Source organism: Nelusetta ayraudi, unplaced genomic scaffold (assembly GCF_046127955.1).
Source record: "Nelusetta ayraudi isolate G7.1 ecotype Tasmania unplaced genomic scaffold, CSIRO-AGI_Nayr_v1 ptg000160l, whole genome shotgun sequence".
Classification (NCBI taxonomy): domain Eukaryota; kingdom Metazoa; phylum Chordata; class Actinopteri; order Tetraodontiformes; family Monacanthidae; genus Nelusetta; species Nelusetta ayraudi.
This window is the reverse complement of record NW_027466210.1, coordinates 80,263-106,175: the sequence shown is the minus strand read 5'-3', so window position 1 is coordinate 106,175 and position 25,913 is coordinate 80,263. Positions and strand designations below refer to the sequence as shown.

Sequence of the window (25,913 nt, the reverse complement as noted above, 5' to 3'; positions counted from 1 at the left end):
TCACAGTGGTAGAAGACAACGACATGCCGGGTTTGCCACTTTCCTGCTAGATAGGTAAGCTAACAAAGTGCAAAGCATCTAACGTCCATCTAAGCTAAGACAAAAAAAAAAAAAAAAACAGACCGTAATAACATAATCGCGTTTATCTTCTAACAGCAGCTGAAGTCCTCACAGTCCCACCAAGAGTTTTGGCATTGTCAAAATTAGATAAATTTAAGGTTAAGTTCCTAACTCACTATGTTAGCATTATTGATGGATACATCTAGTTGTTCTACATCACATTTCACTGAAACAAAGAGGATTTTCCTAAACTCATTTGACATATTATTATTCTATTACAACCTTTAATTAACATTGGTTTTGAGCCTCATGTCAATTAATTTGGATGTGGCTTAATCCCAGTCTGAGCCCTCCCACACAGTTTATTTAGAGAGAGAAAATCTTAGTCAATTTTGTCTTAAATATAATCCCCAGTAATTAATATAACATATTTTGCCTACATGACAGCTTCCGTAAATGGTATAAGCACATTTTACTGGGACAGCTGTAATGTCAGGAGGAAGTTTTTAAGCACTGACATGATCAAACATGTTTGGTCTCACATCTAACATCAAGAATGCTGCACAACAACCACAGATAGTTCCTTTTTCACCCCCACCTTTTCTACTCCCTTGATAAAAGCTGCCGCCCGAGACAAAAAAAAAAATAAAAAAAAAATCAAAGTTTCAGGTGACTAATCACATGTCAAGGCAGCAGCAGCAACACGCAGCTGTTTCCAGACAGTAGGCCTGATCAACTCTACACCTCGGGGTTATTGTTGTTTAGTATTTCAAAAGGTTTCATTAATAACCTTGTGTTGACGACTGATGGGTTTCTCAAAGCGTCTCCTGAAGACACTAAAGACTTTACCGTGACTCACGTCTCACCATTTGTGCTTCTGTCAGTGCATTTCTCTCTTAACACAGTAAGACAGTAAACATAATATTATAGGTTCTTAAGAATCAGACAATCAGATGAAATACTTTTGTGTTTGTGCCCACTGGGCTTTGTCGCCTCAATCTACTTCTAGCTGGATGCAGCCAGCTCAGTGGCCTGTCCCTGTGTTGAACCATTTTTCTGTCTTCCTCCGCCGTAAGTGTTAAGCCTGAAGGGTGAAGGAACAGATGGGCATAAGGAGGCTGAGGGGGTCACAAAACTCTTAGTCCCATATGTCCCCGTCTTCTATTTCCCACGTCTAATGCTCTAAGCCTGTGGTGCTGCACAAAGACTCTTTCACAGTGCTGCACCCTCAGACTAGGTCAAAGGATGCAATCAGTTCAACTCGTCTGTAATAACGGAGCTTAGACTTAAATTCTCTCAAACCTTTGCCTCAAACATAGCACACTGTGGCCCAAAAAATACAAAATCTTCTACAAAAATTTTCATCAAAGATACACAAACACAAACAAATTTCCAGAAACCTTTGATTAACATGAACACTTTTCTAAGAAAACAAAAAAGGGTCCAGATAAATGACACATGGATATCAGTAACAGGTAAAAGCAATGTATCGCGTGACACCTGCTGACAACTGGCAGCTGAAGTCGAGCTATCGTTTTCTTCTTCTCTGGCACAGAGCCTTCTAACAGGCCAGAGCAATCCGGTCATAACCCGGAATAAAGCACTCAAGCTGCATCTTTCACCACTACAAAGGCATCCGCGGGAGAATTTATATCTGTGTTTGCAGAGTGAGCCAGCGCACTCACTGCTGCTGCTGCTGCTGCGGCCGCCACCACCACCACCACCCTGTAAAAATTAGCATACAGCTGATGTTCTGCCCCCAGGGTGAAAAGAGCTGGCTAAAGGGCTTTGGTTGAAGGGGACGGGCCCCGCCGCTGAATTGCTCCGCTCTCTCATTGTTCTCTTCACGTGAACTCCATATGTCCCCCTAGTGGCAGGTGTCACTGCGTGACCCCTGACCCGACATGCCACTTTTTGTGAATGTGGGCCAAGTTGCATTGTTAGCGGCCAGGCAGTTGTCTAGACTTTTTGTCTGTAGAATAGTACTTAGAAAAAAATGATAAGACCCCTCATTAAAAGTTGTGCCTGTGCAGATGATTATTGTTGCTTGTATACACATGTCCAAAATGATCAGTTCAAACATGAGTAAAAAAAAAATATATATTCCTATGTGATGTATGGTAATAGTTAAAAGCCAAGAGCGCATGCAGCTGTTAAAAAGAAAGAAACCACTTGTTTTTTAGATACAGGAAAACTTCCACACAACACTTTCATTAAATAACGCTCTATTTATTTAATCTTAAAATAGTTTTTTTTTTGTTTGTTCTACAGACATTTCAGAGGAAGTCAAGGACTTGCAGAAGCAACAAAATAAACACTTTTTTTTGTTAATTTACAACACTGAGTTAGGTGAAACAAATAAACCATTATAATAATAATAATAATAATAATAATGATAGGGGAGCAAAGTTAAACCACTACTGAGGAGGATATCTGACTTTAGGTTGAAGACATGACCGAACATGCTATGTGCAGCCATAACCAAACAGTGCCGCCCCTGTTTTCTACCAAACGTCTATTGCTAGAGACATGAGCCTTATATTAACATTTCACAACAACAACAATAACAAAAAAAAAAAAGAAGCAGAGAGCAGTCTGGTAGAACTCCATTTGCAGCAGTAGCAGCATACAGTGGAAGTAACTGGCCGAGGAAAAACTGAAGAAAACAAACCCACTTAGAAAGTCTGGAAACAGAATTCACCCACAGGCTTTCAACATTTGGACAAATAATAATTTGGAACTGGGGAAGAAAACTAAATGGGAAAAACAAAAATTCCACTCAGACTTTGGTTTGGTTTCATATATTTATACTCTCCCTTCCCTTCTGTGACCAGCAGAAGTAAAATAATTTGACTAGAATTTTCAAGCATCACTTGAGTAAAGTGTTAATCCACATGCAGTGAAAGCAATTTGTGACCACATCAAGCTAGATCATTAGTTACAGAGACCGGCGTGCAGCCAGCGGACGCACGACGGGACAAAAATAAAACGAGACCACGCGAGAAGATCAGGGTACAAAGTTCATAAAAGTCTCCTCGGTAAACACACAAACTCACCATCACGTTCACTGTTTTTGTGTGCGCGTGTGCTAAATTCACCTCTATTAATAAAATATCTATCGTTGATAGCAAAATCTGTTGCTTTGTAAGGTAAAAGAATAAGCTTTGAAACAGTTCTAAAAGGAAATAGTGCACGTTTCAAAGCATTTTTAGGCCGCCTTGCTTTGCAGTACTCGAGATGGAAAGAAATACATTTCCACAGTTTGCTGTAAAGGGGTTTTCCCCACCCGAAAGTCGGAGGCGTTTGCTTCCCGCTGAGCTCAAGTCATGTACGCAAGCGATGATTCAGCCCTGCGGGGTCGTACATTCACTGATCACCACAGAAACCCGGGACACTCAGACCGCCCATCTCCCAACGCAGAATATGCAAAACAAACAGGCTTTCTATTGCTGTTACATGACCACTGTGGTATTGCAGTGGTGGAAATGAGCAGTGTTTGCGTTTCGTGCCCAGAGTCTGTGTTTTTTTTTTTTTTTTTTACATCAGTGGCTTTGTTGTGATTAAAGTTAAACGGTGCAGTGACATGGGGGGCAACAGAAACCATAGAAAAAAAAAAAACATTTGGAAAATGGCATTGATCTGATGAGTGCCAACAGAGGATCTGTCTATTGCGATGCAAAGTTACAGCTAGCCGCGGTTCAGCTTAGCACAAGGATAGAAAATGCGTGAAAGTGTGTGCCAGCGTTTTGTTTCGGTCTGGGGGATTATTGTTGATAGGATGGATTTGTGGGTGTTGGCTGATACCGACCGTCCTGTTTACAATGTTTTCGCTCATCTAGATTCCATCCTCATATTTTGAAGAGATATGATAATGTCGTCGATTTTTCAGACTAAGTTTCCCCCCCCTCCCAAAAAACACAGAAAAACAACATACAGCAAAGCACTCGAAGCAGATCTATCGCAGTTTGAAACCAGTGGTGAGACTTAAAGAGCACAAAATCCTTGCTGTCAATCCACAATGAAATGTAAAAAAAGAAAAGAAAAAAAGAAGACATAAAAACATATCAGCAGGCACCTTGGACTGCAGATAATACCAAACTCATTTAGAACATATGCCGTTGTAGTGAAATGAGTCCCCACGACTGTTCTCGGGGGGTAACTGAGGTATTAAATGAAGGTAGGGTATTGCTATTGCTTACAGATAAATCACGGTTACGAGCATTTCAGCCAGCACCCGAGGTGCTGATCCACTTCTTTAGTACGACTAAACTTAGAGCTGTTGGGATCCGGTCGGATGGGGAGGGTGCAAACAAAACAAAACAAAAAAAAATCACATCAGTAGAATGGCTTTAAAACATGATGGTTGGAGAGGAAGTTTTAAAAATTGCAGGCGGTTAGGTGGCGAGGAGCAGGAAGCGTCCCGGAGCGGTCACGGGTCCGGGCCGCCACTCTAAAGGGTTTGTTCAGCCGCAGTCACGGAAGGCAAAGGCAGAGACGGACGAGGAGAAAGCAAACGGCGCGGCGGAGGAAGTCCTCGGCGTACGGGGGGGGGCGTTCAAAGCAGGAGCTTGTGGCCCCCGTCCTCGTCCAGCGTCAGGTCCACCACTTCGGGCGGCGACACCCAGGTGGGCTGAGGGGAAACAGTAGTCCAGAGCTGTGCTTGGTTTGTGCTGTTCAGCTGCTCCACCGGCGCGTCCTTCCAGGAGGACAGGCTCTTTATCACGCCGCCGCTCGGATGTGCACACCTGCGAGCGGCGAGAAATGGAGCAAGGGAAGGGACAGCGGGAGTGTCAGCGAAAAAAGACTGAAAAAAAATGAAGAAGGCTGCAAAACTGTTTGCTCCACAGTTGCCGACCTCTGAGAATGCTGCTACCTTTTTTCTCTCTCTCTGGCCCACTGCGCTGTTTTTTTAGCTGTACAGAAAACTTTTCCTCTGACCTCAAGGTCCTGCAATCCACTTTGAATTAAGTTGTGCAATATGGATCATGCAAACAGGAAGAACGAGCACACTCAAGGTGGAAAAATTGTTGGTTCTCGGCCAAAGAATGAAAATCAAAAAGGGCCAGCCACAAGTTTTCACTCACTCGTCAACAGACTAACGCGGACCGGTTTCGACAAAGAGTCTTCGTCAATGTGCTGAGTGGGGGATAAATAGCCAACACCACAGCTACTCGGCTGCGTGGCATCAAACAATCAGGACTCAGGAAGAAGACTCTTTGTTGAATCCGGTTTGTTTTAGTTGATTCGTGATTAAATATATTTTTGGAAGGACACGGTGTGTCTGGCCCTTTTGGACTCTTTTCAATATATGTGCAGTGTCATACGAGATGCATGTATCTCGATATGTGCAGGCCGGCGTTTCTCGCCAATATTTACCGTGATTTCTCTTGCACCCCGACTATTTCCACCTCGCTGTCAGAAGAGGCAATGTTAATCTGGCCTTTGAGATGAGAACCCTCCTTGCGCGACAGCTCCACCTGCATGTGCCCTGAAACAAAGAAAGAAAGAAAGGAAAAATAAAATAAGGGGAGGGGAGGGGACAAGGAGTCACATTTGGTGAAGAGGACCAGAGGCGGCAGGCCTGCGGCTGCTTTGAAGTCAGGCAGAAACAACAACGGTGATATCAAATAAATCAATCAATAAAATGGTTTCATGGATGGACAGTGACAAATTGACAGTGACATTGGACAAAACACAGACTGTCAACTTATCCTGGTGTGAAAGGTCAATTACAACTGTACTGAGGCAGAACAGACTCTAACAGCACCAAAAGCGAAACCAGACGGGGTCGGAGAAGCCGTCAAAAAAAAAAAAAAAAAAAAAAAGGCGATGGAAAGTGGCATCTCTTTGCACCCCGCCCGCCTCTAAAAGTCTTCAGTGTGAGGAGTGGAAACGATCGGTTTGGGGTTTACCGGGTTTGTAACTGACCTGAGATAGAGCTCAGCGCTCTTATACACCCGGAGTGAGCTGCCAAATCCTGGCCTCTGTGTGTTTTTAGCTCATGCGTTATCACGCTGGGCCGGACTGTCTCCACACTCATACTCTCCTGGTTAGAATCAGTGTCTGAAATATCAAAGTGACCCACTACTGGCGGCCCGTCTGCAGGAAACAAAGAGAACACTTCATTATTCAAATCATGCCTGGAATCAGGAAGAGGAGGAGGCGGAGGAGGACGGTTTAGACCCTGCTGCCTGCAACATCTGGATTATCAATGAAAGAAAGAACAGCCCGTATACCCCAGATTGAAAAAGGGTGAAGTGTGCGATTCATGGCGTTTGGTACATTTTTATTATATTATGACGCTAGTTTTGAATTTCGGAGTGGTTGCGTCTGGAGTGCAGAATAATAAATCCCATTTTAGACAGATTTTTTTTTCCTTCTCTGTTTATTGCTTTCAAAATAACAGCCATTCACATAAAAACTACATAAGGATACAGTTGTTACAAAAAAAATGTTCAAATTCGAATCAGTCAGTGAATGAAACGTAGTGGGACACAAGAGACTGAGTAACAGAAAGAAACGCTCCGTGGAAGAGCTGGAACACTTATCTCTGTTATACCCTGTGAAGGAGTCCCACCAGACGGATACACACACACACACACACACACACTGCTGTTCAGAAGAACGTCGAGAGAGTGTGAGTATGTGTGTGTGTGCACCGTCTAGACAGTGGTTGATGCAAGGTTACCAAATTTACTAAAGTCTTGCCAATGTAAAAGGCCAAGTTTAATTTTTTTTTTTGTTGACAAACAAACAAACAAAATAACAGACTCATGTAAACCAGGATAGTCTCTTTGGTAAACAATGGACTGTCCTTAGTGTTGCTTCACATGCATACATATTGTGTGTCCGTATGCGCAAGGCTCCCTTTATGTTAACGTAACAAACGAACAACAAGGAAAAAAAAAACACTGATAATTGTACAATCTGAACTGAAAGGCAACAGGTCAACACAATCCAACTAAAAAAAACAAAACAAAAAAAAAATGATAAAAATGTTCCACCGATCGCCGGGTACTAGCATAAAGCGATGCTACACCTCACACACATGCCGGTGATGAACTAATGTGGTCTTGCACATCCTACATACTAATTTAATCACATGCAAACAGGTGGGGAGAGAAAGGCTCCTGTCATCGCTCTACCTACACACACACACACACACACACACACACACGCACACACACATTTCAAAGATCTAAAAACAAGTATGATGAGGCCAAAGAGTGTTAGCAGGGATTGTAACCAGCACACCGTCTCCATCCGCATTAGTTTGAGTAGTTTAAAAGTCCCAAATTATGTAAAATTCCCATTTATTTATTTTTTAGAAACAACATTTATTTCAGGTCCATGGATGAACCGGACAGGAAGTCCATCCTGCTTGCTCCAATTTTCTGACTTGCGAAAACATACAATTATGGAAAATAAGCCCTTTGTGATGTCGCAAAGGGCACTCACATCTCACTGACATCACCAGACAGGTGTTCTGTCCACCAGCCTCACGGCTGCTTTGCTTTTGTGGTCAAAACCACACAACATTAGTCATCGTGGCCGTCAGCTAAAAGTTAGCATATTTAGGCTGCAAACAGAGATTTTTGTTTTCCGGATATCTATAGAAGTAATGAAGAAATGTTATTGGATAATAAATAGTGATGCGAGGCTGCTCCACTGGAGTCCGGATGAAAAGGAGGCATTTGAGATTGTGGGGGTATACGGGACCTTTACAGAGGAGGGGGCTGCGGAAGACGAGCCCCCGCCTCAGAGGGACCACAGGATCGGAACCGGAGAAGGCCACTTCATCACTCAGGCATTAGTAAACATGCGCCACGCTGCGGCTGTATCGCCGCTATACTGGATTTTGTTAGTCTGATGCTCGGCTCGGGCTTTTCAGTTCAACGCCAAGCGGCAGAAATAAAGGCAGAGCCCTGCAGGGACACCTGCACATCAGTGCAAACGAAAAGACTGGCAACGCGTAGAAAGGTTATAGAGGATCAGATTTGAGGCTATTAAGATTGTAGCTCATGGCAGCGTGGGAGAAACCCTTAACTTATGTGACGCCCATCATTTATATATCGGTGACTAAAAATAAACTCTGGGCCCCGTTTTCTGTCTCACTAGTTTCTCGTTACTGCACAAAAGCAGCGATAGCAGCAAATATGACGAGGAAAAAAAAAAAAACACGCCTACTCTATGTGTATTAGCATGTTTGAAAACAAACAGGGTGCACTAGTATACAGTGTTTACATTTATTGGCAATATTTCCAATGCTTTTCTTTCTTTTTTTTCTTCTTTTTTTTTTTAAAACTTAGTAAAGCTTTGCCACCAACATAAAGGTTGCCAGAACATTCTGAACCGTTTACATTAATGCGCCAACAGCTCCGAATAGAAGAATATATTGTTGCGGCTAAATGTCTATTAAAAAAAAAAAAAAATCACTTGATGCTTTATCCTTCCAGCACAAAATTAGAATGGCAAGGTGCACGCAATCGAGCAGCAGTAGCCCAGCAAGCATGTTCAAGATGGCTGCGGCTGTCACGCGCAGTCCGCACGACAGACGTGTTTTGTGTGTAGGTGTGCGTGTACGTGTGTGTTCAGCTGGCAAACAGAAAACATAAAAAGCAAACAGGCTGTACAGTAGAAGCCCTGAATTGTCAGTCTGTGTATTGTTGCGCCCTGCGTCCGTGTCTCGGCTGCTGCAGAGATCAAGCGGGTGAGTTGAGTCTTTCTGAACGTCAAATATCACAGTGATCGAGTGCCGACGGACACGCTGGGTTCGGGTCTGGCCCCCGTCACCGAGTCACCTTTCAAATGGCCGGCCGAGGCCGAGCTCGAGTCGACGGCTTATCTATTCCGTGACCTTGGGGGTGTGGGGGGGGAATAAATGTACTCATACAGCCATTTGCCATGCTCTCTGCATCAGCCCATCCTAAACTTAGCTAGCGTCAAAAACAGGCGAGGAGTGGAAGTGGAGCCGGAACCTAAACGTTGAGGAGACCAGAGTCCGGAACGCCCAGGTTTCCATTCTGCACTTCAGGTAGCATGTTGTTGTTGTTCATGGGGGTCGGGGCCAGACTGTTGCTCTCCCGGGCCAGCATGTAGGCGGCCATGGTCTCTGCCGACTCGGACGACGGCAGGAAGGAACTGGGCGGGGTCGGCCGCGGCTCCTGCGGACCCTCTAGCGCATCGCTCGAGCGTTTGGACGAGTCGTTGTCCGAGTCCATGTGCGCCAGCTTTTCCATCCAGACGCGGAAGCGCTCCTCGGTCTGCCTCTGCATCACGGCAAAGCGGGTCATGGCCTCCTCCAGAACGCTGCCGATGCCGTTCCTGTCCCACGTGCCGCTGTCCAGCAGCCCATGAATCTGGGCGCCCACGCCGGATCTCTCCGATGACCGTCTGAAGCCAGCTTTAAAGACATTGAGGCCAAGCCATAAGAAAACAGAGCAGCACTTTCAGGCGTCGGAAGGTGGACTTTTTTTTTTTTTTTTTTTTTTTGCATTTAAGAAAAAAATGAGTTTGTTTCTTTGGTTACGTGCAGATCGACTCTTTCATGCTGATGGACTACATCATGCAGTTGTAGCACTCGGATTTGTGCGCTGAATGTAAAAATGGTTGGAAACATTTAATGCAGTACAGATTCCTCAAGGACGGCAACTGGATGTCTCAGGCAAATGATTTAGGTGGTTGGAAAAAAAAAAGAGAGCTCTTGACCGCGTGAATTTCTTTTATTTTTAGAAATGCACTAGACTATTTGACCTTTTCCCCCCCACAATCTTGGTACGCGTGGTAACTTTGGGTCTTCACTCAACTCACCTGTTCATTTCTACACCAGCAGCGGAGTACTTGAAGCACAGAGCTATCGCGCTGAGCGTTCAGTGCGTGGAGTGTGCATCTAATTTTACTTTGAGGTCGCCAGATGTCTTTCTTTACTCGGCACCATTACAGCATTTGCGTCTTCTTGCCAATAACACACGCGAGATCCGGATAAGCCAAAGAACACACAACAGAAAAGAGAACCGCGTCCCTGCGCCGTCTCGACAGATTAAAATGTATGATAGACATAATAAATCCGAACAAACACAGAGGTTGTGTCCCGCTGAACGGCCGGGGTGCCAGAGGCCGAGGACGTAGCGGCTCGCTCGCTGAACTAAAAGACCTTCTGATGATAGAGTTGAGATTAACACAGAGTCTGAGTGCGTCTTGTGTGTTTTGAAGGATGCCCACTAGACTTGTTCACACTGCATGCAAATGAGACGATGAGACAAAAGTTGGAAGAGTGTAAAACTACAACACGTGATCTGGCCAAAGGCCCTTCTAGACAGCGGAACAGCCAAGATATTAAGACGTGACGGATGAGGACAGATGAGTGGACAGAACCAAAAAGAGGAGCTGGTTAAGACAGACAGAAGAAGGCAGGGTGTGTGTGTGTGTGTGTGTGTGTGGCTGCTGAGAGGCAGCGGATATGTTTCTGTACCTAGCAAACACTTCCATCTGTGTTACCTGAATACCTACCAAACGGATCTTCAGAAAATCCCCGCTGCATTATATCTGGACCTAATATCTTCAATCAGTTGCTTATATTTTACTCAGCTCGGCTATGTTTTATGTGTGGTTGTAGTACTATGGATAGTGGTGGTCGCGTGTCGTGTCATGAACGTTTGGCTGTTACCTGAAATATCAGTCTTGATTGTCTTGCTGCCTCCTGAGGTGTCGTCTTCCTCGTCGTCGGAGGAGCTGGTGCTGGAGTCGCACGTGAGCTCGCTGTCACTCGTACTGCTGTCCTGCAGCAGGTTGTATTTTTTACGCGCCGCCGCCTCCCGCTTTTGCCTCAGCAGGCGCATTCGCTCCTTGTGTTTCTGGCTCCGGTGACCTTTTCCCTTGGCCAGCTTGCCGTTGGTTTGCTTCTCCGGCCCCCCGGCGGCCAGCGCGGTGGGCTGGCAGCGGTTCTTTTTCGCGGCCATCGCGTTGGGAGGCATCTCGCTCTCCGAGTGCGACCGCCGAGACTTCCGGCCCCCGGGCCCGGCGGCGGATGCATGCTTGCTAGCCGCGTGGCCGGGGTCGTTGCCCGTTTCCATGCTGCCGTCTTGCTCTTCCACCGCACGAGGCGCGGCGCATTCTTCTCCGGAGGAGAGCGTATCCGAGTCCGCCAGGTGGCCGCTGGATGATGGCGAGAGCATGCAGGGGTTAGAGGAGTCACTTTCGTAGACGTGATGTTGCGCGGGTTTCTCGCTCCCTGTGGACGCATGCTGGGACTCGGGGGAGTCCCTGCGGAGCTCCTTCATTAGACAAGGCATGGAGAGGAGACTCTGCTCGCCCTCTGTGTTCAAGGGGCTGTCGGCCTCCTTCTCCCTGGGCGGAGAGCTGGTACTGGTGGTGGTCTCCGTTTTCAGCTGCTCGTCCAGCTCTCCATGCACAGAGGTCGAGGCTGATTGCGCTTCGTCAAGGCACTCCAGGGGGCACTCGGCATCGACAAGCTCCTCTGCCTTTTCTGAATCAGCCATCTTCATGCTATTTGAGCCCAGACCCCAAAGGTCCAACAAATATGGACCAATGTGCCTGGACTGAAGTTCACCTGCTGGAGGAGAAATCAAACAATTGATTGATTACAATTCATACTCAAGATCTGTGCAAGTTGTTGATGCAGGAGGAATAGCACTGGCTCGATAAGATATTCTGATAAAATAATTATTGCGCCTGTTGACTGCTTATACAGTGTAAAAAGGGATCTACGTTGTCTCTGTCAGAATTGAAGAAGACATATCAAATAAGTTCCTCAAAGTTTTCAAGCTGGAGGGGAACTTCCGTCTGCCAAAGAAGGTCAGTTCTCAGAATATTCTAAGAACCATCAAGAGTGCAACGAGGTGGCTTGTCAAGAACAACAAAAAGAAAGTGCATAGCCATATTTTGCTTTACCAATTGGAAATAACTTAAAGGGGTTTTAAAAAAAATAAATAGAAACATCTTTTTAAACATATAACTTTGGTTCTCGGGTTTGAGCACAAAAACGCATGCATCTATGAGCTTCCATGACGCATAAATGAAGATTCACTCCCCGAAGCAAACCGAAGCCCCGAGCAAATCAACGCTACATTTATTTTTTTTTTTAATAGCCTTGCCCCACTATACAGCAATTAATCATTAGCATTAAAGTCAAATCTGACAACGAAAATGTAATACAACTCCTATTACCTATTCATTTTTTAGCTTGAGACAAAGATTACTCTGTCTTCAATCGTGCTGAACGGCCCAGTTTAGATGAATCAGTTCTGATTGAATTTGTTCACTTTTGATGGGTCTCTGGCCGGCGGAGGCTGACTCGGGCAGAAATCCAGACGCTACTTTTAGCTGCGCAGGGAAGCTAACGGCGGTCACAACCTTGCACCCTACAAACTTGGCGCGCGGAGAGCGGGCACGTCACATAAACATTTTCGGGTTGCAGCACAGCTGTCAAGCAACGTCCTATAAATGGAAACGGTATCTAGCCATCCAGAGGCGCGACGACCGGGATAATGTCAGCCGCTAACGGCTAAAGCTATCTCGGCTAGATGGTTAGCTGAATGTGAGCAGCGCTGACGATAGGTGTAACTTACCGCGGCGTTAGTTATGTACTTTTCTTGGCGCCAGACATTTCAGCATCTTCGGTGATCTGCAGCCTTTTTGTCCCACGATGCAAACGCGTTGCAACACCGAATGTGGATCCGTGCTACTTGGAAGAATTTGGATGTATTTCGGCGCAGTATGCTCGCACCTACGCGAGCCCCTTTAGCCGTTAGCCGATAGCTGTGTGTTTATTTTAAAATGTCTCCATCAGACGTCCGTCTTTCACAAAGATACGTGCGCCATTTCCGGTCTTTTCTGGTAGTCGAGCGCCCCCACCGGTCCAGAGTTGTTAATACAGAAACGGAAGTTGCCAAAGGACAAGGGCAGAAGTCAGTGTCAGGGAAAACGCAGTTTGCGTTTAATGAAAAACGATGCGAAAACAAATCCGAATCTCTTGTACTGCACTTTTACATAGTAAATTCTGATACATACAACACTTATATTCTGTGTATCACGTGCAAGCATATGTCAGCGAAGGCAACACCAATATAAATACAATATATATTAATACAGTATATATTGAGTTTAAAGGGTTGTGAGATAAATAAAAAAAAATCAACCCGAGACAAAAAAGTAGTTTACTAAATAGAGTTAGCTGAAACGAAAAAAGAAAGATAAAAAAAGCATTTCACTTAACTACTTCCGGGTAACGGTGACCTTTCTACAACTCGTCGCCCTGTCCGCCATCCTTCTCTCTTCGCCACAGAGCAGAACGGACTAGGACGCCAACATGCTGTCAGTACGCGTTGCAGCGGCTCTTGCCCGCACTCTGCCTCGTCGGGCTGGATTCGTAAGTATACCGCCATTCTTCCTATTCGTTCGGAGCCGTCCTCTGTCTCAAAATGCCTACTTAATTCTAGTGAAACGCAGCTGCGGTGGTAGCGCTTTGCATGCAGCCGTCTTTGCGCCCGAGGACACCGGGCCCTTCACAGGAGTTAACGATAGCTAGTTCCTGTGCATGAAGTTGACCTCCTTGTAATTTAACATAAAAGACAATATAGCGTCTCATTCAGAATGCAGCGCTGTCCTGTTATTTATCTCTATGTTAATGCGTCGTCAAAACCAATGACTTTGCTGAATTGAAGGAATTATCATTGTAGCACTAAAGGTCAGGTTTGGGTTTCCGCACGATAGCTTGACGGTTTTGTATTTGGTGGTTCATTAATATTAAGATGTTTTTGACCGTGCAATTACATTTCAGGATTTTTTACTCTGATTGTGGAATGCAGCCGTTGCTAAGGCCTCTCCTGTGACATTGCAGTTTGAATGACTCCCGTTATTAGAAAATAAAAGTCAAACTACTCAGTGCTTCCTCTAATACAGATTAACTGCGTAGTTTGCACGGCAGTTTGCATATTGTTTGAATCATGCGTATTATATCTATGTAAAATCAGTAATTCATTCATTTAAAAATTGAATGTTGTTGGGTCAAGCTTCATCCTCTACCCCCTGCCGCCCAATATTTTTCTTGTTTTTTTTTCTTGTTTTTTTTTTTTTTTTTTAAACATCCAATTTAATGCGCATTTAGATTATTTCCTCTAAAATAAGCAATTTCCAAATTCAATAAAATGATAAATTAATATTTTTGGTATTTTGCACGAAAAAGAAAAGTGATTTGCATGAATTTATTTGGTTCTTTAGAGTTGAAGGTTGGACACTAAGACAAATAATTTTTTTGCACAATTTCATTTGTCAAAAGGTGTCAAAGAACGTTGCTGCAGCATGCATCGGAGCAAAGAATCTGCATACTGGCCGTCCCTGGCTGCAGAAAACTGGTAAAGAAATTGTTTCAATAGTCAACTGCATAAGACATGGCAAAAATCTAAAGTGAGTTAATCTTTGTTCATCAAATATACAAAATGAAACTCGTAGGCACAGCCGAGGTGTCTTCCATTCTGGAGGAGAAGATCCTGGGGGCTGACACCAGCGCCGACCTGGAGGAGACCGGCCGCGTGCTGTCCATCGGTGACGGTATTGCCAGAGTGTACGGTCTGAGGAACGTCCAGGCTGAGGAGATGGTGGAGTTCTCCTCTGGGCTGAAGGTATGTTTTTAATGTAGAGTTGTCAGTTGCTTGTTTCTTGTTTGACTATATTTGACTGTTGTAAAAATATTAAGGTTGCAGTATTGTTTCCTCCTCTGTTTAGGGAATGTCTCTGAACTTGGAGCCGGACAACGTCGGTGTTGTGGTGTTTGGTAACGACAAGCTGATCAAGGAAGGCGACATTGTCAAGAGAACCGGCGCCATTGTGGACGTACCAGTTGGCGAAGAGCTCCTGGGACGCGTCGTCGATGCTCTGGGAAACGCCATCGATGGAAAGGTACAGGGTCTTTACAGAAGAAAATTCTGCAGAGTTAGAAGTTAAAATTTCACCTTCTTGATTGTTTTTTATGTTTTTTTTTTTTCTCCCTCAGGGGCCCCTTGGCTCCCAAACCCGCAGGCGTGTGGGTCTGAAGGCCCCTGGCATCATTCCCCGCATCTCTGTGAGGGAGCCCATGCAGACTGGCATCAAGGCCGTGGACAGCTTGGTCCCCATTGGTCGTGGACAGCGTGAGCTCATCATTGGAGACAGGCAGACTGGGTAAGAATCTCTTTCAAAAGGGACTCTTGCGCTGATTCTCAGCGGCCAGGGAAAAGCTTTCAATCAGTCCGTACTCATATATTTTTAAAAAAAATATATTAATATGTTATTTTAATTTGCAGCAAAACCGCCATTGCCATCGACACCATCATCAACCAGAAGCGCTTCAACGAGGGAACCGACGAGAAGAAGAAGCTGTACTGCATCTACGTGGCCATTGGCCAGAAGAGGTCCACCGTGGCCCAGCTGGTGAAGAGGCTGACGGACGCGGACGCCATGAAGTACACCATCGTGGTGTCTGCCACCGCCTCCGACGCCGCTCCGCTGCAGTACCTGGCCCCCTATTCTGGCTGCTCCATGGGAGAGTACTTCAGGGACAACGGCAAGCACGCCCTCATCATCTACGACGATCTGTCCAAGCAGGTCTGGTCCAGTTTGCGTCATCGGTTATCTTAAGAGATGTCAAGAATTAAACAAATGTGCTCACCCTTGGTTGTCTTCGACCTGCAGGCTGTCGCCTACCGTCAGATGTCTCTGCTGCTTCGCCGTCCCCCCGGTCGCGAGGCCTACCCCGGAGACGTCTTCTACCTGCATTCCCGTCTGCTGGAGAGAGCCGCCAAGATGAACGACAACTTCGGCGGCGGCTCCCTGACCGCGCTTCCCGTCATCGAGACGCAGGCTGGCGACGTGTCTGCCTACATTCCCACCAACGTCATCTCCATCACCGACGGACAGGTGGGTCTGCAAGCGCCGGCTCGCCTCGCATCCAACTCAAAGGCCACCAACTAGGGATGTTAACAATTATCAGATTAAATGCCAATTAAGAATTGAATCGATTAAATTAAATTAAATTAGTCGCAATTAATTAAACATTTTTTACACAGGTAGTTGATATCTTTATATCAGTGCAGCGGCAGGAAAGAGCAATTCACCTGTAGATACTGTGATGGTCATAATATACACACAATAAACACATTTTTCATTGTGAAATTTAGGTTCTCAGGAAAAAATGCTGCTTATCAATTAATCGTTAATCGATAGATAAGGTCAATCAATTATCGATTCATGAATTAATCGATAATTTGCATCCTCACCACCAACAATCACCAATTGCTGCTTCTTTTTTTTTCCCCCTTTGAAGATCTTCTTGGAGACTGAGCTGTTCTACAAGGGCATCCGTCCAGCCATCAACGTCGGCCTGTCTGTGTCCCGTGTCGGCTCCGCTGCCCAGACCAGGGCCATGAAGCAGGTCGGCCTCCCTTTGAAAACCAATCCCGTCCAAGGTCTTATCACCGTGAACACTGTTGCATTGTTGATTGCCGATTTGTGATCCTTGTTGCAGGTGGCCGGTACCATGAAGCTGGAGCTGGCCCAGTACCGTGAGGTTGCTGCCTTCGCTCAGTTCGGTTCTGACTTGGACGCCGCCACTCAGCAGCTGCTGAACCGCGGCGTCCGTCTGACCGAGCTCCTCAAGCAGGGACAGTACTGTGAGTGTTCACGACCGCCGACCACACTTTCCGCCGCTGTCTTTGTCTATTCTGTACTGTCGTCTGACTGTGTTCTCCCGGCTCTCAGCTCCAATGGCCATTGAAGAGCAGGTGACAGTCATCTATGCTGGTGTGAGGGGACACCTGGACAAAATGGAGCCCAGCAAGATCACCAAGTTCGAGAAGGCCTTCCTGCAGCACATCCTGAGCCAGCACCAAGACCTGTTGGCCGCTATCAGGTAAGTCAGCGGAACCATAAATGGGACTGCCGTCCCTGCTGCGTCCTCGAAGATGTTTTCTAACAAATCTTTCCTTTACTCATTGCAGGGCTGACGGCAAAATCAGCGAGGCATCCGATGCCAAACTCAAGCAAATTGTGTTGAATTTCCTCTCCAGCTTTGAGTGAAGCGACGCGCTTTCACCCTGTCGTGATCCATGTTTGCATAGTGAAGCGTCGGTTGTACTTTTATGAACTTTAAAAGAAAAAAAATTCAAGTGGCACTTGATCTTTAATGTACAGTTATCTCACGAGAGAATAAAATATTCCAACAACCAATGTGTTTACGGCATCTTCCTTTGTTTGACGCTCAGCTGCTTGAAAACAGGTCAACACAAACTACCAGCAATGTGGCAACAAAATAAACTTATTGAGTAATGCTACTGGGGCCAAAAGAGCTTTTTCTCAATTTAACAAGTCAATTTTTAAACATAACAGTGCCATCTGCTGGTAAAGGGATTAAAATGAGGGAAACCTGATCCTCAGTTTTCACATATTTTAAGCTGGAAAAAAGGAAATGAGGACTTTGGTCAAAAGTGTTTATTAGTGTGAAAAAAGCATTTTAAGCAATATTGGTGATGTTAATCCGTGGGTTTTAAATGAATTTACAAGAAAGAGCCCCAATGAACCTAAAATTGTGTCTTAAAGTGAAGAAAGTGCAGATAAGAAATAGTGGAGGTGCAGAGTTAGCGTTACAAAAAAGAACAATAGTGACTGACGTGTTTTTTTTTTTCAATGAAAAAACATTTGTTGCAGCTCGTGTCAAGACAGTAATTATTAGTGAGACAAGAGAGTTAGAATTAATCAAATTACACGAAATACAAATAAAAGAATAAATAAATAGAATAAATACAAAATAAATAAATACATAAATATGCAATAAAACTTTACTCTGGCTGAGATGATTATACCCAGTATTGTTTGGTGTGCACTGCAGGTCTGTGGTGTTTGTGTTTGGGCACATTGTTCTGCTTGACGTAGCAGGGGTCGTAATAATCCCACTCCAACGCCGAGGACACTGCGCCGTTGGACAGAGCGTCGCTGTCGGCTGAGAGGATCCGCAGAGAGACGCCTGAAAACACAAACATGGTCCGTATCCGCCATATATGGAAAGGCCACCATACTCATCGGAATGTGCAGCGTACTGTACCTGCACTGGCACCAAAGTCACTGTCCAACCCCGGACCCACGGCCGATGCGTTTATACCAGACACCTCAGACAGACGCTCAATGTACGCGCACTCCATCTCCGCTTTGTCAGGCATGTGCACGCCGACCATTGGGTTCAAATCCAACATCTCGAAGGTGGTGCTCTGATGAATGTGGCCGACACGATCTGCCTGCACCAGTGAAGAAAGTTCATCTCAGGCTTTGGAAAAAAAAAAAAAAAGTCAAGCATTCCGTTTTGACATTGTTATGTGGCCTTTGATCACTTCATCTGCCAGTGGTTATAATACGACACAGAAACTGAACCAAGTCAAAAACATTTACAGAAACAAAAATAGTACAGCGGGTTGGAAACTCTACCATCTTCTCTACTTTAACATCAAAACACAAAAGGGCAGGCAAAAAGTTTCCTCGTTAGTTGAACATTTTGTAACCTGAGGCAGCAGTTTCCCTCCAACAGTACTGACAACTTTCTGGACTGCAATAAAATCCTCATTTCATAGAACAAGTAACATTTAAAAGGCATATCAAATAGTTGGCATCTTTCAGCATCTTTTTTCCCCAAGATTCTTTTGGTTAGATGTAAGAAGAAGATGTTGCTGGTCAGGTGAGTAGTAAATGAAGACATACTAGGTTAAGACAACAAGCCTACAGTTTTCAATGGGCAGCCGGATTGTCTTACAAGACATAGCAAATATTTAATTGAGAAATCATAACTGTAAACTGGTCTACAACAACGGTCCTCTCAAAAGTCCCCAATTCCACCCATGCTTAGGTTATTTGATCCCAGACTCCAGTACAACAGCCTCACAATATTGAATTATCTAAAACATCCAGATCTCCAGCATCTTCTGATTCCAGAATCATGAAAAAAAAGCTGCAACAACAACATCTAGCTGTGCTGACACTACTCTAGGACAGGTATTAGTGCTCTTTGTGACATCACAAAGATTGTCAGAACTGGGAAGTGGGTCACTGACAGGCTAGAGACACATATATATTTTTTTTTTTTTTTTGCGTAATGTGGGACCTTTCCGGCCTCATCCCGATGATTCGGACTTCTACCCACTCACCTCTGGAGAGTTTGGTGGAACCATGATCACTCTGGTCTCAGCCTCTGAGTCAGTCGATTGCGGAAACACCGGCGCACTTCTGCACCATCCAGCCTTGCCGACGATGTACGTGCGTAGACCGGAGTGCAGGTCAAGCCGCGGGGAGAAACCGACCGCGGAGGAGGCGGGCCGGATGCTGCTCGGCGCCCTGAGGGACCCGGAGCCGGTGGCGCCGTCGGGCCTCAGGTACCTGAACCTGTGGTCCATCCCGGCGGCGCGCTCCCTGGACGAGGCCCTGGAGGAGGTGACGGGATGGTGCAGGACGGGCTCCGACAGAGACATGCAGGCGCTCCGGGCGTGTTGCAGCGCCGGGAAGCCCACGTCGGAAACCCGTCCGACCCTCTGGATGGTGGACTGCAGCAACATCCCCTCCGCGTCCTCTCGCTTCCGCCGGCTTTTGATCTTGGACAGGGCGAGTAACTTGTAGCCCAGGAACAGGCAGTTGAGCAGGAGCAGGACGACCACGCAGGGGATGAGCAGGAGGACCACCAGGGTCAGATTTGTCACCGGGAAAACTTCAACCAGACCCGGAGGTGTAGTCTGAACTATCTGCGACATTTCATCCCAGCGGACATGGAGGATGAATTTTAGAGAAATCTCGGAATCTCGGAATGATCTCAACTTCCAGCACGTCGTGTCAGAATGCGCAGGTGCTCCGACGTGTCAATCAATATGGACTACTTTTTTGTTGTTGTTGCGTGGATGTGTTTTTCACTTCCGTTTTTTTTTCCTTACAAATGTAAACAGACTCAATCGTGATCGTGGCCGCTCAACCCCTGTCGTCCTCATCGTTGTGCACTAATACTGTTTTGGAGGTACAGGGCAGCGGACCAACAGGTGCAACTTGTTAGAACGTTACAGGCTGTCATTGCGATATTTAGCCGCCAGATGGCAGCATAGAGCTAATCGATGCCGTCTCAAACCGCTGAAGTATCCACCGACTGAAACGTAGTCGTAGAACGAATAATTCCTGACATTGTTTTCTGCGATTGTTTATCACGACTTGTAGCTGTTTGTTTTTGCCAAATTCATAATGACAGAATTTAGTTTTTTTTTTCTCCCCCGTTTTTCAAAAAAAAACACCAAAAACTGATGGGATTCTTTTCTCAGTGACCCCGTGACCATAAACGTGTTATGTGAGCTGGAACTAAAGCTGTGAATGCAGGATGATTGAAAACCTCGCCTAGTTGATTATGCATCTCCTGGATCGCTCACGAAGCAGATCCTTATGTAAGTCCTTTTGGATCTTGCAATCCAGCGCTACCTGGGAAAAGAAGTTGTGCAGGGAGTGACAGAGCTGGGCTGGCTGCAATATTGGGTACTGATAAAAACAAAAAAACAAAACAAAAACAAAAAACAGAGGGATGTATGGTGGTGCCAAGCTTTTGAGCTGTAGAACTTAGCTCCTGTGTACAATGTCCTAAAGTCCCCTTATTTGAGTGGGGAATGGATCAGCTATCCATCTGGCTATGTAGGAAGTTCTGATTAGTTCAGTTGCGTCTCTGCCTTGTGAAAACAAGCAGCTTTGCATTGGCAACTTATTTCTGTTTGTGAGATGTGTGGCTTTGGCAGTTATTATTTGGCAGGTTAGCCTGTATGCGTTTTTAATAAGATTTAACAGGTGTTGGTGAAAGACTTGTTTTTTTGATTTGCACTTTTGCCATTTGGGGGATTTGGCTTATTGCACTCTTCAGTGGATATGCAGTTATGGGCTAATGAGCTGGGCTGAGTTCAGCTATCACTCACGAGGAGCGATTCATTGTATTCTGCCTTTATCTTCAAGATCATAGAAAGTGGGTTTTTATCACAGACAGGTGTAAAATGTCATGTTTTTCTTTATTTTTCATGCCTTAAAACAAGTTTCTATAGCAGATAGTAATACATTACAGAATACTGCAGAATCTACACAAACATTTCAAATGATTCAATAGAACATTTGACAAATGAATCTCTTAGAGACAATGTATTTGCATTTTTGCACACAAAGGAGATCTTTGTACACAAGTATATTTCGCTATTGTAGTAAACCAATGCAAAAAAGATCAGTCATATGAGCACCATATAACTCTCGTAAAGTCCTCTTTTCAAGTGTGTCGCCGACCTTCAGGTTTAAAGAAAGTCTATACAGACTTACATAGCACACTGCTATCCTGCTGAAAAGGCTCGCAAGCATAACAGTACAGATTCACCTTTTCCATCAAGAGAAAAGCTATTAGGTCAACGGATGTCCTCAGATACCAAAGACCCCCATTCATCAGGTCTCCACTCACTGCTCAGGTGCCGGCAGAAAGTCTCATCGACCTACAACTTTAGCTCGCCGCCGCCAAACACAATTGAGAGGTTGTGATTGGTTGTGATACTAGCACCTCGGGCAAGGCTGTGTTAACAAGTTAGACGCTAAACGAAGGCGCGGCCGCGTCTGTCAGGCCACTCGGGGTGCAGAGCAGGCTAGCACTGGCCCAGGCTGTGCTTGATGATCTCGCGCGACTGCGGCGGGATCCGGTCGGGGAAGAGCACCTGGAACTCCACCACCAGGTCGCCCCGCTGCGACGGGCTCTTAGGCACGGGCAGGCCTTCGCCCCTCAGCCTCCGGATGGCTCCCGGCTTGATGACGTCGCTGCACGGCAGGGGCATCATGCGGTTGTCAAGCGTCGGGACGTTGACGGTGCAGCCGCAGAGAGCCTGCAGGAGGAGCAACAAAAGAGGGGGAAAAAACCGGTTAAGTGAGTTCTGCAGACCTGCTATATAAAGACCGTGTTTCGTAAGGGCTGCTGTGTGGCCTGACTGAGATGAAGTGGCCTCGCTTGGGAGGCAAAAAAATCAATTAGAAGGCTGCTCTTTAAAAGTGTCAGGTTACATAAGTGATGAATGTGGGGCTCCTGTCTCCGATAAGGCATAACGTTTTTTTTATTTTATTTTCCACGTTACACAACCCGGCCGGTGCTACAGATGTTAGAATGGATGCACTATTTACCGGCTGTGTGTGGGAGTTAAGTGCTTTAGTGACTGAAAGGAGCCACAGGAAGATGGAGGAGCTCTTTGAAATGCCAGTCTCTGTGACTGCTACCCCGCTAATCCGCGTGTGGGCTGGTGGAAGCGAGAGCCAGAGACGGAGCGAGCCGAGCAAAGATATAAAATAAATAAAAAAACACGCTGCCCCTCTGCACGCCTGCTATAGGCAGAGGAGTCTGCGGCACAGCCCGCATAGTAGTTGAGAGTCAAGTGCAATTCGTGGGGGCAGTCAGCACAGCGCCGGGGCTAAATTTAGCGCCCGCTCCCTCTCTCGCGCTCTGCGTGCGCTGATGAGGTAAGTGCGATGTTGGCAGGCAGGCGCTGGAGCTGCCGCCCTCCTAGCGGGGGTCTGCAGGTCCACTGTGAACTGGGGGACTCAGAGGATTGCGACCAGAACAATGGGTTCTGTTTTGAAAGCCCTCAAACCTTTTGTTCCTTGTGACTCGGGAGGCGCTTGGCGGGTTACGCAAGCGGCGAAGACGCGGTGGATGGATTTCACGCCGCTCCCCGTGTAGGTGTACGCGGTTGGCAGGTGCATATGGTGCGTACTTAAAGGCCATTCATGTGTTTCGTAATTGACTGTTTGAGCACTGACGAGCTCTAGAACTGTTTTTTTTTTTTTTTTTTCGCACCGGAGGATCCAAACTCACCTCTTTGAGGGTGATCTGGGCCGTGTAGAGAATGTTGGAGCCGTCTCTCTTGTACTGGCTGTGCTCCTTGTCCCTGAGAATGAAGGTGATGTCGGCGGGGGTGCTGTTGGGCGTCTCGTCCCCTTCCCTGGGGAAGGTGATCTTGGTGCCCGCCCTCCAGCCTTTCTTCACCACCACGTTCAGCACCTTCTCCTCCGTCCGCAGGCTGCGGCTGTCTGGGTTGAGGCGGCTGCGGGTGATCTTCACATGCTTGGTGCAGCCTTGCATCACCTCGTCCAGGGTCACCAGGAGCTCGTGCACCACCTCTTTGCCCTGCAGCCGCCGCTGGCCCCGGGGCAGATTGCCGCCGTCCTGGGCCGGGAACCCGCCCACGTGGCTGAAGGGGAACCGCCGGAACGGGTTGAAGAGGTCGTCCTCGGCGTCGAAGTCGAAGAAGTCAAAGTGGTCCGAGCCATTGAAGAAGGTGGCGTGGGGGTCGCCTTGGAAATTGTTGCGGAAAACTTTGCCTTGGTTGGCCAGTGACATTCCATTTTTAAGGCCTGGAAGGACAAAGAAAATCAACTGAATTAAAAGATGTGCCTTCTGAACACCTGATTTCCATTAAATTGTTCTGCTACAAAACTGAATAATTGATCATCCACCAGCTATCTGGCCTGCTCAGCCCATTTTCACCTCAGTAGTGTTATCATTAATGATGTTCCAGCTCACCTTCTTCTCCAAACTGGTCGTATATGCTTCTCTTCTGGGTGTCGGTCAGGATCTCGTAGGCCTCTGCGATCTCCTTGAACTTGTCCTCTGCGTCGGTGTCGCTGTTCTTGTCTGGGTGGAACTTGAGGGCCAACTTTCTGTAGGCCTTCTTGATCTCGTCCTCGTTGGACTCGGGGGAGACGCCCAGGACTTTGTAGAAGTCCTTCCCTGGGGGCTTGATTGACAGGCAGGGCGTGTCCTGCTCAGACTTGCTGCTTTCCTGGTGGAGACAAACATTGACGGGACACAAGGTTTAGTCTTTGTTGTACAGACATTCATTTATTCCTCTTAAAGTCTTCAATATTAAATGTTGCATAACAATGTGATAATTAATGACTAATAGACTTGCAGACAGGGCTTCACGGGATGCAAATTTATGCGTGCTGAGCATCCTCCACACCAAATGCTGCACTTTGTGCCTTGTTAAGATGCAGAAAATTCACCCATCGGCATGAGATACTCTCTGGGAAAACACCCATTTCACATGCAGCTGTCTCAGCTGCGCATGAATTTTTTATGCTGATCCACAACGTTAGGGAAGCAGTATGGGCTGGGGTGGGGTGCGGTGGAGAGGACCCGTGAGGGACTTAAAGCTTTTCTCCCCCCCAACTCCCTCCACCTCGACGACAGAGATCCTGCGCTCCGATTGGCTGAGAGCGAATCAGCCTGTTTTCGCATTTGAATGAGCCCACAGCAACAGTCAATGATCGTTAAGACCGGAAACACGGCGAAATAAAGCGCACCGCTTTCCTCCAACGCCGTGTGGAACCCACGTTAGAGGACCCGCGAGTAACTTTTAAATATCACATACAACGGAATATGAAATACAGGTGTACGGTTATCGTTAGACCGCTTTCATTCACCGACTTCAAGCCACACACTTGTCAGGAGGCGATCGTATTTCTACGTCCCAGAATCTGTACTTGCGTTTTTACGTCACAGTTTAGGTCCGACTAACATGATCAATTTGCAATATACCATTCAATGCCGTAGTAAATATTTAACACTTGCCCCTTTAACTGAAGTTATTAAATTAATTTAATAATAAAAAAAAAAAAAAGAGAGAGAGAAGAGAATCCCACTCACCGCTGATGATGACGATCCCGAGCTGTCACCTCTGTGCATGACTCGCACTTTGCACTTGACATTGACATTTTTGTGCTTCACTCCGAACTGGGTCCAGATGAGAACCATGATGGATGCTGCTGGTTAAGTGAACTTGAAAAGTTCGACTGCTCGGAAAAGAAGGGAAGGGACGAAGGCTACGTGTCGCTGTCCAGGCGCGTTGGTGCTGAAACTCGGGCTTCAGTCTCTCGCTCGGTGCTGTGCTGTGCTGTGCTGTGCTGTGCTGTGCTGTGCTGTGCGAGAGCTCTGCTCGATTCTGTGATGAGTACGGCCGCTCGGGCTCCTTTTTACTATCCACTCACCCACCCACGCTGCGTGACCGAGCTTTCCCCAGCTCCGCCCCCTTTCCCTCACGCACCGGCAGGGGATGCCGGTGCCCGTCGCGCCCCGCGTCAGGCCATTGGTGGGCCGGCGATGATCACGCGGATGTTGCGGCCCCCTTTCTCCATCTCGAGACTTGCTTCCGGAGTTCTTGAAAGCCGAGTGGACCAGACAGTCACGACACACTAGTCAGACTTCCTCTTCTCTTTTTCTTCCACCCTCCCTCCCGTCTCTGTTCTCGCGCAGGCAGACGTGAACAGAACACGCAGAGATGTGAGATGTCGCTGGCTGCCCAGACCAGACAGCATCCAGACAGTTATACAAATGTCCTCAGGTGGCTTTTTGGTGCACGCTGTCCATCTACCAGCTCGAACAGCAGAACAAAAAGGCTCAGCTCAGGTTTGTTGTTGGTCAGACAGAAGACAGGCGGTGCTGATGTCGGACCATGGTCTAATGCAGGTAAAGTTACACCAACAACCTATAAAATGCCTTGTATTATTCTACAATCCACCTTGGGAAATAAGTGTTATTCTTTAATATTGATGAATATCAATAAGACATGATTATATAATCATTCAGCAAGCGCCCACCCCCTCCAGACATTGTATAACATTGCTATGAGGAGCAGTATGTTCAAAGAAACTCATTTTGTTAAGCAGGAAGCAGCGTGACTGAGGGAGCTCTCAGCCCTTTTGCTCGCCTATACTGGTGGGAGGGGAGCAAGTCAGCGTGTCCTCAGTTGCCTTCACATGGATAATGATAAAAATATTCTAAGGAG

The 25,913-nt window shown here is 46.4% G+C and overlaps 4 protein-coding genes across 7 annotated transcripts; 1 reads left to right on the top strand and 3 right to left on the bottom strand.

Annotated features, from left to right (window-relative positions):
- Positions 1–2,268: 2,268 nt before the first annotated feature.
- On the bottom strand, positions 2,269–12,902 carry ark2n (arkadia (rnf111) N-terminal like PKA signaling regulator 2n). Of its 4 annotated transcripts, none has more exons than XM_076013876.1 (5): positions 12,648–12,902; positions 10,727–11,629; positions 5,989–6,159; positions 5,437–5,548; positions 2,269–4,805 (listed from the first exon to the last, which is right to left on the bottom strand). In XM_076013876.1, exons 2-5 carry the CDS (start codon positions 11,562–11,564, stop codon positions 4,616–4,618), a joined length of 1,311 nt encoding a protein of 436 aa, XP_075869991.1. In that variant the 5' UTR covers positions 11,565–11,629; positions 12,648–12,902; the 3' UTR covers positions 2,269–4,615. The 4 variants fall into 4 exon arrangements, with proteins under 4 accessions (XP_075869991.1, XP_075869990.1, XP_075869994.1 ...); XM_076013875.1 differs by having other exon boundaries at positions 10,727–11,632; positions 12,648–12,901; XM_076013879.1 differs by lacking the exon at positions 5,989–6,159 and having other exon boundaries at positions 10,727–11,632; positions 12,648–12,898.
- Positions 12,903–13,294: 392 nt separating this feature from the next.
- atp5fa1 (ATP synthase F1 subunit alpha) lies at positions 13,295–17,280 on the top strand. Its single transcript, XM_076013874.1, has 11 exons — positions 13,295–13,447; positions 14,357–14,432; positions 14,530–14,699; positions 14,803–14,976; positions 15,071–15,237; positions 15,360–15,660; positions 15,748–15,972; positions 16,379–16,486; positions 16,580–16,724; positions 16,813–16,963; positions 17,052–17,280. The coding sequence occupies exons 1-11, from the start codon at positions 13,388–13,390 to the stop codon at positions 17,128–17,130; spliced, it is 1,656 nt and encodes a 551-aa protein (XP_075869989.1). The 5' UTR covers positions 13,295–13,387; the 3' UTR covers positions 17,131–17,280.
- A 255-nt stretch (positions 17,281–17,535) lies between these two features.
- Positions 17,536–20,334, bottom strand: hwa (huluwa). Its single transcript, XM_076013906.1, has 3 exons — positions 19,242–20,334; positions 18,152–18,341; positions 17,536–18,073 (listed from the first exon to the last, which is right to left on the bottom strand). The coding sequence occupies exons 1-3, from the start codon at positions 19,836–19,838 to the stop codon at positions 17,907–17,909; spliced, it is 954 nt and encodes a 317-aa protein (XP_075870021.1). The 5' UTR covers positions 19,839–20,334; the 3' UTR covers positions 17,536–17,906.
- A 749-nt stretch (positions 20,335–21,083) lies between these two features.
- Positions 21,084–25,134, bottom strand: LOC142880173 (dnaJ homolog subfamily B member 5). The gene is made up of 4 exons (XM_076013905.1): positions 24,776–25,134; positions 23,651–23,909; positions 22,943–23,481; positions 21,084–21,962 (listed from the first exon to the last, which is right to left on the bottom strand). Exons 1-4 carry the CDS (start codon positions 24,881–24,883, stop codon positions 21,729–21,731), a joined length of 1,140 nt encoding a protein of 379 aa, XP_075870020.1. The 5' UTR covers positions 24,884–25,134; the 3' UTR covers positions 21,084–21,728.
- Between the last annotated feature and the right edge of the window lie 779 nt (positions 25,135–25,913).

What these genes read in the sequence shown, in the direction of transcription:
- ark2n (XM_076013876.1), bottom strand. Translation starts at nt 11,564, where the DNA reads ATGAAGATGGCTGATTCAGAAAAGGCAGAGGAGCTTGTCGATGCCGAG. An exon ending in AATCAAGACTGATATTTCAG is followed by an intron (nt 6,160 to 10,726) that starts GTAACAGCCAAA and finishes TGTTTCCTGCAG; the next exon opens with ACGGGCCGCCAGTAGTGGGT. An exon ending in GGGGTGCAAGAGAAATCACG is followed by an intron (nt 4,806 to 5,436) that starts GTAAATATTGGC and finishes CGCCGCTCGCAG; the next exon opens with GTGTGCACATCCGAGCGGCG.
- atp5fa1 (XM_076013874.1), top strand. Translation starts at nt 13,388, where the DNA reads ATGCTGTCAGTACGCGTTGCAGCGGCTCTTGCCCGCACTCTGCCTCGT. An exon ending in ACGACGATCTGTCCAAGCAG is followed by an intron (nt 15,661 to 15,747) that starts GTCTGGTCCAGT and finishes TTCGACCTGCAG; the next exon opens with GCTGTCGCCTACCGTCAGAT. An exon ending in CCTCAAGCAGGGACAGTACT is followed by an intron (nt 16,725 to 16,812) that starts GTGAGTGTTCAC and finishes CCCGGCTCTCAG; the next exon opens with CTCCAATGGCCATTGAAGAG.
- hwa (XM_076013906.1), bottom strand. Translation starts at nt 19,838, where the DNA reads ATGTCGCAGATAGTTCAGACTACACCTCCGGGTCTGGTTGAAGTTTTC. An exon ending in TTCCACCAAACTCTCCAGAG is followed by an intron (nt 18,342 to 19,241) that starts GTGAGTGGGTAG and finishes TCACTGGTGCAG; the next exon opens with GCAGATCGTGTCGGCCACAT. An exon ending in TGACTTTGGTGCCAGTGCAG is followed by an intron (nt 18,074 to 18,151) that starts GTACAGTACGCT and finishes TTGTGTTTTCAG; the next exon opens with GCGTCTCTCTGCGGATCCTC.
- LOC142880173 (XM_076013905.1), bottom strand. Translation starts at nt 24,883, where the DNA reads ATGGTTCTCATCTGGACCCAGTTCGGAGTGAAGCACAAAAATGTCAAT. An exon ending in CGGGATCGTCATCATCAGCG is followed by an intron (nt 23,910 to 24,775) that starts GTGAGTGGGATT and finishes TGTCTCCACCAG; the next exon opens with GAAAGCAGCAAGTCTGAGCA. An exon ending in CGACCAGTTTGGAGAAGAAG is followed by an intron (nt 23,482 to 23,650) that starts GTGAGCTGGAAC and finishes TTGTCCTTCCAG; the next exon opens with GCCTTAAAAATGGAATGTCA.